Source organism: Branchiostoma belcheri, unplaced genomic scaffold (genome assembly GCF_001625305.1).
Source record: "Branchiostoma belcheri isolate BF01 breed outbred unplaced genomic scaffold, Haploidv18h27 scaffold79, whole genome shotgun sequence".
NCBI classification, from domain to species: domain Eukaryota; kingdom Metazoa; phylum Chordata; class Leptocardii; order Amphioxiformes; family Branchiostomatidae; genus Branchiostoma; species Branchiostoma belcheri.
This window is the reverse complement of record NW_017804453.1, coordinates 1,189,895-1,204,685: the sequence shown is the minus strand read 5'-3', so window position 1 is coordinate 1,204,685 and position 14,791 is coordinate 1,189,895. Positions and strand designations below refer to the sequence as shown.

The 14,791-nt window shown below is 43.6% G+C and overlaps 4 protein-coding genes and 1 non-coding gene across 6 annotated transcripts in view; 3 read left to right on the top strand and 2 right to left on the bottom strand.

Annotated features, from left to right (window-relative positions):
* LOC109485901 overlaps positions 1–1,166 on the bottom strand; it is an 8,072-nt gene extending 6,906 nt beyond the window's left edge. Inside the window, exon 1 of the mRNA XM_019789586.1 lies at positions 1,072–1,166. The gene's annotated coding sequence lies outside the window, so the exon portion shown is untranslated. The remainder of the gene's footprint in view (positions 1–1,071) is intronic.
* Positions 1,167–1,998: 832 nt separating this feature from the next.
* Positions 1,999–12,059, top strand: LOC109485905 (sorbitol dehydrogenase-like). Of its 2 annotated transcripts, none has more exons than XM_019789589.1 (9): positions 1,999–2,077; positions 2,549–2,680; positions 2,955–3,060; positions 3,416–3,542; positions 3,898–4,141; positions 4,401–4,471; positions 4,674–4,791; positions 5,071–5,349; positions 12,002–12,059. In XM_019789589.1, exons 2-9 carry the CDS (start codon positions 2,582–2,584, stop codon positions 12,017–12,019), a joined length of 1,062 nt encoding a protein of 353 aa, XP_019645148.1. In that variant the 5' UTR covers positions 1,999–2,077; positions 2,549–2,581; the 3' UTR covers positions 12,020–12,059. The 2 variants fall into 2 exon arrangements, with proteins under 2 accessions (XP_019645148.1, XP_019645149.1); XM_019789590.1 differs by having other exon boundaries at positions 2,022–2,056.
* Trnae-uuc lies at positions 6,218–6,289 on the bottom strand. Its single transcript has one exon. It is a non-coding gene; the product is annotated as a tRNA-Glu (tRNA).
* LOC109485906 (D-arabitol-phosphate dehydrogenase-like) lies at positions 8,675–12,032 on the top strand. The gene is given in 8 exon segments (XM_019789591.1): positions 8,675–8,863; positions 9,295–9,400; positions 9,721–9,847; positions 10,228–10,462; positions 10,872–10,942; positions 11,351–11,465; positions 11,722–11,784; positions 11,786–12,032. Coding segments are annotated over 8 exon segments (1,059 nt in total). The 5' UTR covers positions 8,675–8,755; the 3' UTR covers positions 12,020–12,032.
* A 568-nt stretch (positions 12,060–12,627) lies between the features above and the next one.
* LOC109485859 (leucine-rich repeats and immunoglobulin-like domains protein 2) lies at positions 12,628–14,737 on the top strand. Its single transcript, XM_019789529.1, has 3 exons — positions 12,628–12,877; positions 13,336–14,560; positions 14,730–14,737. Exons 2-3 carry the CDS (start codon positions 13,402–13,404, stop codon positions 14,735–14,737), a joined length of 1,167 nt encoding a protein of 388 aa, XP_019645088.1. The 5' UTR covers positions 12,628–12,877; positions 13,336–13,401.
* Positions 14,738–14,791: the final 54 nt, after the last annotated feature.

The window sequence follows — 14,791 nt, the reverse complement described above, 5'->3', positions numbered from 1 at the left end:
CCCACACACACACACACAGATAACTACAAGTGCAGCAGGACAAGGGTGACGAAATAGGGAGGGAACAAGATGCCATGAAATTTGATTTTTTTTTAACATGCACATCGATCTAAGGAATGTTGAAGAAAGGGCTAGGAACCGTAAAGCCACTCACGGAGGGAACAACGGACCAGTAATTAGTGGCCTAAGCACAATTAGGCAGGCAGGACACGTACATGTTAAACTGCAGAATACATGTCCATCCTCACTCTCTGTGATGCAATTCCTTCAACGGTGTACGTATGCGTGTGTGTGCCATGTATTAGTATTTCTTGTCACTTTCATTGTATGTTGAATTATTGAATTTCGCCTCCAAAACACTTCAAAACACCCCCAACCGAGGTTAGGAGTAGGTCGGGAGCAAGGTCGGCTGGGTCGAGCGGTGTGAGGCTGCAGAGATCGCTTAACAAGCCGCTAAAATGTCGCAGTATTTGCTCATAAAGTGGCCAACCGTCGCAGTGATTGATCAATAATTGCTCAAAGCTGCTGGTAATCGATCGACGTGCTCAATGGAAGTTCAAAGAAGTTTAATCGAACCATAACGTTACATTTTTAAGATTTTGTGAACTTGTTGTCAAATTCGACGAAAAAATCAAACCCATGGTTATCACAAATTGTCACATATACGCCCTATCGCAGGAAAAACGGCACAAATGCGTGCGATCGATCGACTGGACATTCGTTTGATTAAGCTTCTTCAGTACATACAAGACAATTTGGCACTCTAAACATCTTAACTCTGAACTGTGGCTCTCTGTTAGCGCTCTGATCTGACGAGCTCAGAATACACGTTTGCGGTCACCTTGTCAGCAAATATGTTCAGAAACACCGAAGGAAGTCCTTTTTACTGTATTTTTTGTTGACTGTTCACTTTACATCCCCTCTTCCCGGCTTAGTAAACTTAGTAAGTTAATTAACAGTTAGCCACCGTACTCATTGTAGAACTGATGGCTTACTTTTATGCACTTATTTGTCTTACACATACATGATACGTAGTACGATAAATACGACAATGTAAATGTTGGTACTCACAATAGCGTCGCTTTGAGATGTGTTCGCCACCAACGTGTTAACTCAGAATGTGTTTACGGCTTTGCGCTGCTACATGTAGTGTTACGCAAGAACGCCTTGAAGTACGTAACTTAATCATCCTTCTACCTATCAAGTGGAGCGTTCACGTGACCTATAGGTCACTTCAGGTGCAGACGTTTTCAGCAAGGTGTTTTTATTGAACACATGGTCACAAAGTATGCAGTGTAGGCAGAAACTTTGTCTTACTTTCTGAAACAGTACACCATGGTTCTTTAAATACCTTGGTTCTTTGTTCATATCCCTGACCGTGATGTTATGTATGGGCATCTTGACCACAAGAAATACAGACCCTACTCCCTTGTACATGTGTGAAAACGTTGACAACCAAACGCTTCTTTGGGAAACGGCGACGAAGCATCTTTATGAAACCGTTGCTATGATACTTATATAGTCCTGCGCAAAGTAAAGTTTGCTGCCAGTCTTTGTAAGGTCCTACAAGTCCGTTTACATTTAAAAAATGTCTTTCGCGCTACTCCAATTTGGGGTACTCGGGAAGTTTTGATCTGTGTAGCTGATCAGTATTGTAAAAAAAATGGCCTGGCCCAGTGTCCTGCCAGACACCGGAAGGGAAATTGGCAGTTTCATCACCGTTGTGTTGCGGTGTATGTTTTGCCAGGCTCCAAGATTATCTTAACTGCCAGTTTGATAGGCACGTCAGCCGCAGGGGTCCCGCAGAACGAGGCCCAAAAATGAGAAAAAAAGGCCCGTAAATTACCCGACATGCCCTTTTCAACTGTGGATTACTTAAATATTTACTCGCAATAGTGTTATGTCTGTTATCTGTACTCCAAACACCATCCCCATCTCACCGGTGGACTCGTCCGATGACCTAACTACCTGACTGAAGTGCAGTGTTCCAAAGTGCAGGTAGATCTTTGTACTAGTCAAACCAACGGTTCGCAGACCAGACTGGTGCAGGAGCAAACTTAGTTGTTTATTATTCTGGGTAAGGCTGGGACTAAATTTCCTTACGTTAATGCGGATAGTCACATATTTTGTCTGCTTCATATGCATTTATGTCATGAATTTTATGAATGACAATAATTCTTTTAACTCTAAGCAGTTATAAAAATCTGATACGTCGCTCGCTAATGTACAACGGAGGTAATATAAAAAGGGGATTTTAAATAACCTCCTTGATCAGTCGATGAGATTATGGCACAGTTAATAGAGATCTAGAAGACCAAGTGGCGAATTTCGAAAAATAGTAGCCTCCTTAAACTTCGATTGTGATCTAGACACGCAGCAAGGGTTGTTAACTTTGGATGTTTTCGACGGCCCGCACTATATAGCAGTATAGTTATAGTCAACAGCATGATTATCAAACTATTTAACTGGCCTGTTCCAATTTTGTAGGGGAGGGGGGTGAAAACTGCCCGACATGCACATGACACAACTGTTTTTTTTCGCCGACCAGAGCACATAGCCTTAGACTAGTCTGAAGTCCACAATGACGATGCAAGGTCTATTGTGGGATGCAAAAGCGGACAGACTCTCATTGGATGAGTTTCCGGTACCGACAGCCTCTGCGGGGGAGGTGGTCATAAAGGTACGAGTTTTTCTGACCTACTAAATGATGATCACCGGCGAAACATGATGTTCGATTCAAAGCATGTGAAAGGACTTTTAAAACGTGGCGTCAATGCGTTTTGAACCTAGATACGACAACTTGCGAAGTGTTCATTTTGTGATTATATCTCCGTGCATTCAGGTTTTGTTCTCGGTGATGAAAACAAGAAATCCACAACATTGCTAAGTACTTCACAGAGGTGTGAATTTTTTTGTTTCATCACCACGATTAACCGTTTCATGTACGCCCATAGGTGGCGTACGCGGGTGTATGTGGGACAGATCTACATATCACGAACAAGGAGTACCCAGCCGGAGACAGACTCATCCTGGGCCACGAGTTCTCAGGGGTTATTACGGGTAACGGCTTATTTGCATTTATTGTGATTAGGTCGTGAGAGATGCAATACGGTATTTCTACCTTCATGCATTTCAGTGTGTCTGTGTGTGTGTGTGTGTGTGTGTGTGTGTGTGTGTGTGTGTGTGTGCATATCTCCACATGCTAGGCACATCGAGGTTTCAGAAAGGTCCAAGAAAAGGTTATCTCATTTCCTGTCTTTAATTTCCTGCTGTATGCATAACGGAGCCTTATGGGCCCAGTGTGAAAACGATGAGACAGAATCGGCAAGAAATTCACAAAAACACACGAAGGTCTTCGATGCCGTGTGTTCTATTGTCCCCACGAGTCGATAATATCTTGTACTGTATGTTACAGAGGTCGGAGAAGGAGTGACACAGTTTAAAGTCGGAGATAGGGTCTGTGTGGACCCGTGCTTCATCTGCGGCAGCTGCCGTCACTGTCAGAGGGGCAGGATCAACTACTGTCACAGGGGACACCTACAGTAAGTTTTCACATATCATACACAATGAAAAACAAAATATCATGGACGTAGCTGGTTCAAGAACAGTTCTCTACTTTACTATAAATCGTGCACTGTGTAACAAGTCTTTAAGGGCGCGGTCACATTCATCGTAGAATTTCATAAAGACTGGCAGAACCAACCGACAGGGATCTAGTAAGACGGCCTTTCCCTACCCGAATAGCTGAATTGTGTACGATGTATTTTGACTGTCCCACGAAATCAAATGCTATCACTAGTATCAGTTTGCGACCGTTGACCGCACGATGATTGGATCATGTAACATTGCGTTTAACTTGCATCTTGGACAACTTACTGAATTTATCTTTCGTTGCAGGCACCTCAGGAATTCTGTAGGTGCGCGGAGGAATGGCGGCTTCGCCAACTTTTGCGCAGTTCCAGTCGGTCACGTGCACCGCCTGCACGATGACGTGACGCTCCTGCACGGCGCTCTCGTGGAGCCCATCTCCTGCATCCAGCGGGGCTGGGACAACTTAGGGACGCCTCCTAGCGACTCTCGTGTGTTGGTGCTCGGTGCTGGGTACATCGGCATAATGTGGTCCTGCCTCCTTCATTTCAAGGTAGGTCATCCGATGAAAACTACATGGATATGTTTGGCTTAGCCGACAACAAAAACCGATCAGACTTCATTGAGCAATAGACCGATCGCATAGCCCCGCCCGCCTCCGTCAGAACCCAAACGGTAAATTAAAAAAAAGATAACTCTTATTAGTCGAACCTTTAATTACCTTGCTATGGTTGGCTGAACTGCTAATTGTGATGAGAAATCAGGATCTGGTGCCCGTAAAGAAATCTACGTCTACGTTTAAAACTTTACAGGGCTACCGTGATGTCACGATCAGCGAACCGGCAGAGGGACGACGGGAGCTCGCGGTGGGGATGGGGCTCGGGTATGTTATATTTTTGTTTGTTTCTTTGTGTTTACAACCACTATATAATTGATGCTTGAATACAAGGTATGAGGACCATGTTATCGCTTGTCACGGGTTAGATTATTGAATAGGGCCAAGGTACGATCAAAGGTATATGATACATTGTACCTACCCTCCACGGGGCCGTCCCAAAGAGTCATGAATGCAACTGACGTTTCAGGTACCAGGCTGTTCACCCAGACGAGATCAAGACTCGCTTTGCTGGCGGAAGTGACGTCGAAGAGATTGGATATGACGTCATCATTGATTGCAGTGGTTTCCCGCCTGCCATCGAACAGGTACCTCTGACGTCATTACCCTGCCAAGCTACAATTAAGTATTGACGCCGTGACAGAACACTCCATACACTGCATATTAATTTCAAAGTCTTTACCTCCACTTGGTTTGTCAAGTTTTTTTAGTATAAAAGGGGTAGGTCAACTCTAGTACTAATATCTAAAAAAAAATACTGCCAAACGATTGAAATGACACCAAGATTCCTTCCCCTACCCGTGTCCCAGTGGGTCAGTCCAGCCAATGTAATAAAAATCTGATAATTATTTCATATTTTTCTCCAGGCTTTCTCCTGGCTTCGTTGCGGAGCCACCTTCCTCCAGTTCGGGTGCTGCCCGATCAACTCCGAGATCACCATCAACCCGTTCCAGATCTACGCTAAGGAGTTGAAGATTGTGGGCTGTCTGACCAACCCCTTCACCATGCCGACTACCATCAACGGCCTGGTGCGGGGCATGTCGGGAAGCTACCTGAGCGACTTCTCCCGACTGGGCATTAAGATGTTCCGCCTGCAGGAGTACCAGGAGGCCATCGCGCAGCTCAGGAAGGGAGACATCTCCAAGGCCATGTTTGACTTGCAGGGCTAAATCATAAATGAATGTATAATAAGTGAGTGCTGCAGAGACGAATGGCGTGAAGCGATACTAGCGTCTGAGTTAATATCCGACGATGAACTGTGTTCCTTTTTCCTTGTGTTGGTCGCACAGAATGATGATTTACAAATGCTAAGATACATTTTTTCTTAAACATGTACGTGTATCATGTAAATCTTATCCTGTGTTTTAAAGTGTGGTCAAGTACGTTGTATACAAGTCCTATATAATCTGCTTGGTTTGGTTCGAGTACATGACGGCCATGTGTGTGAGGTTTAATCAATCAACTGAAACCCATGGCCAATCCCTGCCAACTCACTTCTAGTCCTTGCTGCAGAGGACGAAATGCATACAAACTCCCCCTAACCAAGCGCCATATCTTCTGTGACTGTTCTTTGATATCCCGCTCACATGTACAGCCTGTATTATACAACAGGATTCTTCCACCAACCATCTCTAGAATTTTATGACTTTATGGGATAACTTTGACCTGATTAAATCATAATGTTCTTCCTTTTCATATAATCTTCACAACTTCCACCTAGGAAATCATTTCAGCTGTCGTTTGAAAATATCCCAAAGAACCCATAAATCAGCTTATTATTAGGCCCTCTTTGAAGGTATCCAAGATTTCTAGCAATAAAATAACATGTGTCAGTTATTAACAATGCACGTGTGTCACGTCGCTGAAGTAGACAGAGTGCATATTGTGCTTTTGTAGATCAATGATTCATCGTAAGGCCTGTCTTCTTTTAGGGGTTAACTTCGCTAAATGATACCTACGAATTTACAAACAAACAAAAGAAACTAAAATTCAGCAAGAAAAATTAATCTTTGCTTCCCATGCCGGGAATCGAACCCGGTCCTTGTGGGTGAAAGCCACAAATCCTAACCACTAGACCACATGGGAGACATGTACTGCTAGTGGCGATGGCTGTATATATATATATAAGTAATGAAACCAACATGCTAAAATCTTTCGATCACAGTAATATCAAATGCCTCGTTCAGAAAAGCCAATCCATGGCGTGACCATAACCATGGGTCCGTATATTCAGGGAATCGTGTATGTATATGGGCCGAAAGAAGAAAGGCTGATTTCAATAAGAGTAATTTTAATCAAAATCCATATGAAGTTACGCATTTCAAGGGGAATACAATTTATAGACAGTGATTAAACTTCAATTTTAAAAGGTGGATATTTTGTGGCGAAGTTAACGTTCTCATACCACATACAGCACATTTGCAAGGCGGGCGTTCTGCACTACGCCTGAGAACCGCAAGACTACGCTTGCATAAGTCAGCTTGCGTAACGCGAATTTACACAAGTGTTTACATCGCAGGAACAATGCTGGAAAACATCATTACTATTTTCAAACCCGCTACCCGTACATTTACTAGAAAGTAGAGTCAAAACTGGTCCATGAAAAGGTTATCTGTGAGATCACATTTAATTCGTTCAACCCAACAGGCAAACTGCCTCTACGGTCTGCGGCCACGGGACGGAGTGAATGAGAGTCTAACCCAACCAAACCCTTGGTGCAATACCAAAGAACCCATTTTATACCGATATGACATACGAGCCGTATAGGGGCCCCGGTTAACTAACTAGGGTGGCACCCCGATGCTGCAGTAGATATCTCATCGCTTTTATAATATAGGAATCCTTTGCGGTGTATTTCTGAAGATGGCATGTTATAATTATAATTAGACGCTTGTGTTTTCTGGACGCGTGTTTTATGAACTCGAGACTTCATAAATAGATCGTCGTAATTTTTAGTTTGGTAGGTGTTTGTAAGTACTTGAACTTGATTAGGTCTTCTCGCGAGCTTTGCGAGCCTGTGATAGCCGTCATGATACGTTTCTCATAAGGTATACATCATTTGGCAAAGGTGGATTTGGTGGAAGGAACCGTAGTTACCTCCATGAAATGTGTCATGGAGGTTATATTTTCAGTTGCGTTTATCTGTCCGTCTGTCCGTCTGTCCGTCTGTCCGTCTGTTGGTCAACAAGATAACTCAAGAACGCCTGGATGGATTGGTTTCATACTTGGTGTGTTGGTAGGGTGTGACGAAAACTGGAAATGATTAGATTTTGGTCCCCCTAGTGGCTTCCCTTGGTACTGCAGCGCAACTTCCGGTTTTAATATCTCGCGATCTGGACATGCTAGGGTCATGAAATTTGGATGATAGGTAGCTCTCGTGTTTGGGAAGAAGTCACATGAGTTTGGGCCCCCTAGCGGCTTGTTCTGGAACTGCAGGATGGTTTCTTTAAAAATATTCGAGAGAGGATAACTGAACAACTGTTTGATGGATCGTCATGATTTTTGGTATGTAGGTAGCTGAAATGATGCTTGACATGATTAAAATACAATTATGCAAATCAGGATCTAATTTTCATAATTAATGAGGAAATTCTATAAATCTGCTGTATTCCATATTAGGGCTATGAAACACTTTAGACATATGTAATTGAGAACAACAAGATCATTGGTAGATATTGATTATGTAAATGAAGACCTAATTTGCATAATTAATGGCAAATTGGTACAATTTTATGGTGGTAACTGCTGTGAATTTAATACTTGCCATACTTGGAAGTTCAATTAAGGCGAACATCACTAAACATAATTTATTCAAATCAGGACCTTATTTGCATAATTTATGAGGAAACGCTAGAATAGCCTTATTTCTTAAGATAACCCTGTCATTGGGCGGAGAATATGATCAAATGATATAATATATGCAAATGGCTCTTATAATTTGCATATTGGCAGTAAAAAATGTATAATTCGTCAGCTTGGATGGCAAACATGAGTTGGCAATGGTATGTCAGAGGTCATACTTGCCTATAACCAACAATATCATACGTTGTCCATGTTAAATGGTAAGGATTTCACCAGTGTGTTGTATGTTACTAGGTAGGGGCTATGTGAATAATTTGTATAAAAGTTTTGCTAATGAGCAGGATTGTAAATGTAAGCCATTTATGTGATCATCACTATGCATAAGCTTTACGAAAGCACTAAACATGTCATGGAGGTATGAGATTGTCGAACTCTAGTTTACTCTATTTTTGCCGAATTCTTACTTTACTACCATTACCTACATATTTATATAACCAGTGTATTGTATAATGCCTGTTAAAGGTTCCTAATCACACTCCCCCAAACTGCAATGGGTCAGTCCACCATTAACCCGGAAGTTGTTTAAGCTTGGGGGCGTTACGAAGTCCGCAACTTTGCCGCCGCTCACTTTGAACAAAGATCAAGGTCGGCAATCTATCCCCTTCAACCATTTTTTCTCCACAATAACTTTGGGCACCTTGGTGCTTTGTTTGTATTTGACGGTGCAGTGTAAGGTTGGTAGTTGGAACCATGGTAGACTCGGTAATGCAGGCTGTACAGTGGGACGCCAATGCGGATGTTTTGTCACTAGTAGATGTGTCTGTACCCACAGCTGGACATGGACAGGTGGTCATAAAGGTAGGCCATATATAGGCTGTCCGTGTGACTACCATATTGTAGAGCAGTGGAGGCGTGACCGTCTGTATCTGTATAGCCGGTATAACCGCCTTTCGGCGTAACACACCAGCTTCGCAGGCACGCAGCGCGGCGGCAGCTGGCTATATTACACCGATCGACTTGTTACACCTAACCCTTGAACTTCTATCTATCCATTTCTGAGTAAATTGCACTTCAGCAAGCGATCAAACCATATTAATAACATGTCACTGCACGTGGGTCATGGTCATCATGACACTGCCTTGCTCCATGTAATTGGTATCAACAAGTCAGCTACAGCTTAATAAACTATGATACCGACTTACATAGATGCTGTTATGGTATAGTAATGTCGCTATTTTTATGGGTCAATATCAATAACGATATCTAGAATCCCGTGTTGTGACCCACAGGTGGCCTATGCCGGGGTGTGCGGCACAGATCTACACATCATCCAGAAAGAGTTCCCTGCGGCCGAGAAGGTCATTCTGGGTCACGAGTTCTCCGGGGTTATTACAGGTCAGATTTGGAAGGGTGGATAAAAATGCAGTATACTAGGACTCTCGATCTTCCTGAATTTAACAGGGACCAAACAAAGTTCATGATCTGCAAACGTAACTTTCCGTGGTGTTAAAGTTTCTGATTGTGACAGATTTTCAGCTTGACTTCCGAATCGACCCAAATAGACTCAGGTGATCGGCTTCGATTCGATCAACTTTACCCAGTGGGAATGCTCCCATATATCCGGCTCAATCCGGCTAAGCAACGATCTCACCCCTCGGGACGTGTATCGTTGCTCAGCCGTATCATGCCGAACTTATGACGTCATGTTTTAACAGAGGTCGGTCCAGGTGTGACGGGCTTCACGACAGGTGACCGTGTGTGTGTCAACCCTAACCGTGGCTGTGGGAACTGCAGGGAATGTTTCAAGGCACAAACCAACCATTGTCAGAACGGTGGACTGAGGTAGGGTTCAATTTTTCTTGTTTGTTTGTTTGTTATTCGACGTAGAGAACGACTTTCTTCACTTTGAATTTTTTAAATCTAGATAGACATTTTCAATACCTTTCAACATATTAGCGTCCCTATTTCGCTTTTCCGGCGACTCAGCGCAGCGCGAGAATAAGTTGCACGAGGGCCCACTGTATTCTAGGAACCTCCTAGAATTAATGTAGGCTTATATCACAAGAAAATGTGTCAAACAACGATGTTTAAACTAGTGAAAATTTTACATAATGTCGCTTTAAACTTATTTTAATGGTCCCCATATTTTGTTTTCCAATTCTGTTTCTATGAATTTAGATTTGACAAAAATCAGTGATGTTTGTCATGTTTCGTCCAACCAGAACGACCATAGGGATTTTTCAAAACGGAGGCTTCGCCAACTTCTGCGTGGTCCCGTCAGAGCAGGTGCACCAACTTCCGGCGGAAGTGACTCTTCCCCAGGGCGCTCTGTGTGAGCCTCTCTCGTGCATTCTACGCGGCTGGGAAAACCTGAACAACCCATCCTTGGACTCCCGGATACTTATTCTAGGGGCGGGAATCATCGGGGTACTGTGGTCCACGATCTTTCACCACAAGGTATCTTGTGTTTGTTTTCATATATACATAGGCTGAGTTTCCCTAGCACCTTCTTAGATTTTTACGTTTATATTTGTCACTAATGATAACCCAATATGTGATTTTACTGGACTTCACAGCGTTATCATAAACATCTAATGTCTAAATGTCTCCGTATAAGGCTAATAACGTCTAGGCATGGCTTTGAGGTTTTAAATATGTCTTTCACAATGAACGACGTATGAACTCAGCGGGCAACCTGTCAAATATGACTAACGGCACGATCACATTCGTCGTGGACCGTGATACAATTTTCAAGTAGGTTGTGATATAACCAACCGTCGACGACATATGGATCTAAGATAGCCTTTTCATTTAACAAGACAGGTTAAGTTTGACCAACATGCATTACTACGGATCATTTTATCAGGGTTATCGGAATGTGACTGTGAGTGAGCCGGCAGAGGGGCGGCGCAACAGGATATCTGCTCTGGAACTTGGGTAATCCTCATCTTAAAATACTTTCAAGTGTTGTTACTTTCTGTATCAAGTCATACCTGCTTGCTTGCTTAGCAACTAGTTCTGTTGTAAGAGATAACATTTGTCATTTTTGGTAGTGACGTAAAGTCGGCATTCCCATCATGTATGAGGGAGCTTCAGGCTTACATGTAAGCTAATTAAACGTCAAATCTGAGCACAAAACGAAACCAACATACTTATCGAGAAGCTTACCTAATATAAGAGTGAGGTGGCCTGTTGTGTATGACTGAAGAAGTTAGCCGTTCAGAGGTCACATTGCACTACTAGCTACCCGAAAAAGAAAAGCATATAGTTCGCTTATATTGAGCATACGAACTTCTGTCACTTAGTCATTTCTGCACTGATGGAATTTATTTCCTCTGACCCCAGGTACCAGGCAGTTCATCCTGATGAACTAAAGGCCTGCATCACTGATGAAAACCTTAGAGAGACTGGATATGACGTCATCGTGGACTGCAGTGGATTTCCGCCCGCTATTGAGCAGGTTTGTTGTTGAACCAACTTTGACTAGACTAGTCATTTGGCTTAGAACTTGTTTTAAGTTCCAAGCCAAATCAGAAAAACGTCTACTCTTTTTACTGCATTAATTCTTCTATTTTCCCCCTAATAAACATTATAGACCCTCTTCTCTGTACGTGTTGATTCCGTTCCCAAGCAATCTCCCCAATCTGCACCGTTTTGCGCTTGCTTAAAAAGCAAAGATCTGTAATTTCTTATAAGATCGCTTGTCGTCATTCCAGGCCTTTTCCTGGCTCAAAAGCGGAGCCACCTTCGTCCAGTTCGGCTGCTGCCCACCCAAGGAGAAAAATCTCCATCTCTCCGTTTGAGATTTTTTCGAAGGAGTTGAAGATCGTGGGCTGCCTCATCAACCCCTTCACCATGGTCAACACTGTGGAGGGGCTGGCGCGGGGCATGTCGGGAAGCTACCTGAGCGACTTCTCCCGACTGGGCATTAAGATGTTCCGCCTGCAGGAGTACCAGGAGGCCATTGCGCAGCTCAGGAAGGGAGACATCTCCAAGGCCATGTTTGAATTTTAGAACAACAGTTAAGGCTCGGTTACATTCATCGTAGATCGTTGAATGATATTGATATAGAAGGATTTTTGTGACAGAACCAACAACCACCGTCAGGGATCTAAGATAGCCTTTTCGGTAACAAGACAGCTTACTTCTGTTCAACTGTACCCCTCAGTTTGCGAACGTACGACGATGGCACGACGATTGTGACCGGCCGTTTACGTGGCCATTCACTGAAGACACCTCTCAAGGGAATTCCGACACAGAAAAACTGACTTTAGATCAGTTGATACAGTATTTTGTAACTGTAACTTTGTTTTTACGGAAAATGACACTGTGGTATTCATGAGTAACTTTGAACTTCCCCCTGTTGTACTTTTACTACTACAATAGTGGAAGGTGCATAATGTGTGAGGTGTATCATTAGAATAAAAGAGAAATTGTGCTGGAAAGAATGATAAGCTAGAGTTGGGAGTATGCGTGCGTATGGTAGACTGTTCCAGACAATGGGTCAATGATAGCCTATGGATCGTCTGAAGCTCTCTCGCTGAGGTTTTGGGTCAACCTCAGATTGCTTCTACAAATATAGATATGCAAATATTTTTCTGACGTCTTGGTGGCCTTCGGCTTTCCAAAATAGTCACACTGGACATGCGCACTCTATATAAATCTCCTAATACGGACAGGTTGCCGGACTTCTATCTGGAAGGAGACTGGCCTGGACTGGCTTTCTGAAACGTTTGAAACGGAGGGAAAACATTCGGAAGACCATAAAAGACGCCCAGGCAGTCGTACACGCATCCAGAACGATTGTGGTCCACTTCATATAACGCGTCTGACGTGTACCCCGTGACCTGGGTCAGCTTGACTTGGCCATTTGTAAGTGTAAATAACCTTCATACAAATATTAGTTTGAACAGGGCGATTTATTCAGTGGTAACAGGAACTAATCATATACACCTCGGTGCGGGAAATTAACGCTGTAGCATTGCTAATATTTTGGAAACGACAAGGAGACACAGACACCTGTTAGTGTCTGTAGGAAAACATTTCGAAATGGGTCAACTTTACATGGAGGGTGGATATTAGTCTGAGTTTTAGCATAAACTATTCACAGCTTGTAACCGCTGCGCAGACCTGGTGTGTACGCCTATGTAGGCCAGGTTTACAGCTGGTTATGCGAAACTTAACAAACATAACTTGGTCAGCATCGTAGACTATTTTGCTAGGTTCATTATCGGTGCTTCGCAGAAAATCAAAAGGCGAGGCATCAAAAGCGACAAAAAATATGTCCTTCAGTTGTGATCCTTCTTCTTGTACATTGATATTTTATACAGCCACCCTGATCTGCCAGAGAGTATTTCCGACGTCCACCGTGAAGTGGAAGCTGCCGGAGACGAGCGATGATGCCGCGGACCGGCTGCTGGCTCCTGGTCATCTGTTCTGTTCTCGGCAGCGTGGCGGTGACAGACGCCCGCTCTTACGTCAGCTCCAAGTGCTCATCAAAGCACTGGAACAAGTGCGTGCCTGACAACATCAAGGTTCGTGCCAATTTCTCCCACAATATTCTTTGCTTCTGCATATCATGCGGGATTGGATCCCCTGAAGGTTATACCTGCGCTCCATTTTCTGCGTACGGAGGAACTCCCCCGCCTGCCCAGTGGTTTGCCCTGCGGGGTGTCTTCGTCGGAAGCCTGTCCTCGCAAACCCTTGAAGCCATCAATTCGTTTTCATTGACGGTCCTTGCCCTTACAGATGCAGGCATAAGTACTATCGAAAACAATGCATTTGCCAGATTTCCACACTTGCGGTCACTGCATTTAGATTGTAATACTTTATCGCAGCTAGAACATGCTTTCTTTTCCGGCTTGAACACTTCACCTAAGTCTACCGCCTACATGTCCTTTTCCTATAATCGTATTTCTAGACTTGAAACTGGGTGTTTCGAGGAAATCCATCTTACAAAGTTAGACTTGTCCCACAATTTGCTGTCGGAGGTAGCGAGTGGATGGTTACGTGGTCTTGTCTTCCTACACACACTTCTTTTGGGTCACAATAAGATTGAAGTCATTCCTGCAAACGCCTTGGATTCCCTTTACGATCTACGAGTCCTGAACTTAAGCCACAACCCTCTGACGTGTCTAAGCCAGAGAACACTGTCAGGGCTGTCACTCCAAACCTTCAGCGTTGGAAGAGAGCGTTCGGTCATTTCCTGGGAGAAAGATAACAAAATGGACTGGAGTCTTAACGTGGACAAAACTGATTCTCCTAACAGAGAACAGAAAATTTACCTACGTATCGATAACCTGGGGTTTTGTCTCACATATTCGACGACGATGAAAGACTTTCAACTGAAGTGGGGTCTTGTGGGCGCTATTACTGGGTTCGACGGCAAACAGGAACCCGGATGTTCATCGTTTGCGTTTGGACCCTTAGACCTCCGACTGCCATTTGTTGTTGCAACTGCGATGAAGAAACCAGAAACCAACTGGCACTTAGGTTCCTGTAACCTCTGTCCAGAAGCTTGGACAAGACACGGCGGAACGGCAATAGGTCTGAAAGGTAGTGTGGGCTTGCAGCTTTTCGGTATGCACAATACGGAGATGTCAAAGGACAATGGAAGCGATTGTATTGATTTGATAGCTACCTACAAGAGCAATCCTGGTTTTATGATACGATCTGAAACAGAGACTAGTTTGACAAACATATCCTGCTTTGTATTTTTTCTCAGAGGGGTAGACAACTTACAACCGTCACATTTCGAAGGCGTGGAATGCCCCGCTTCAAAGTATT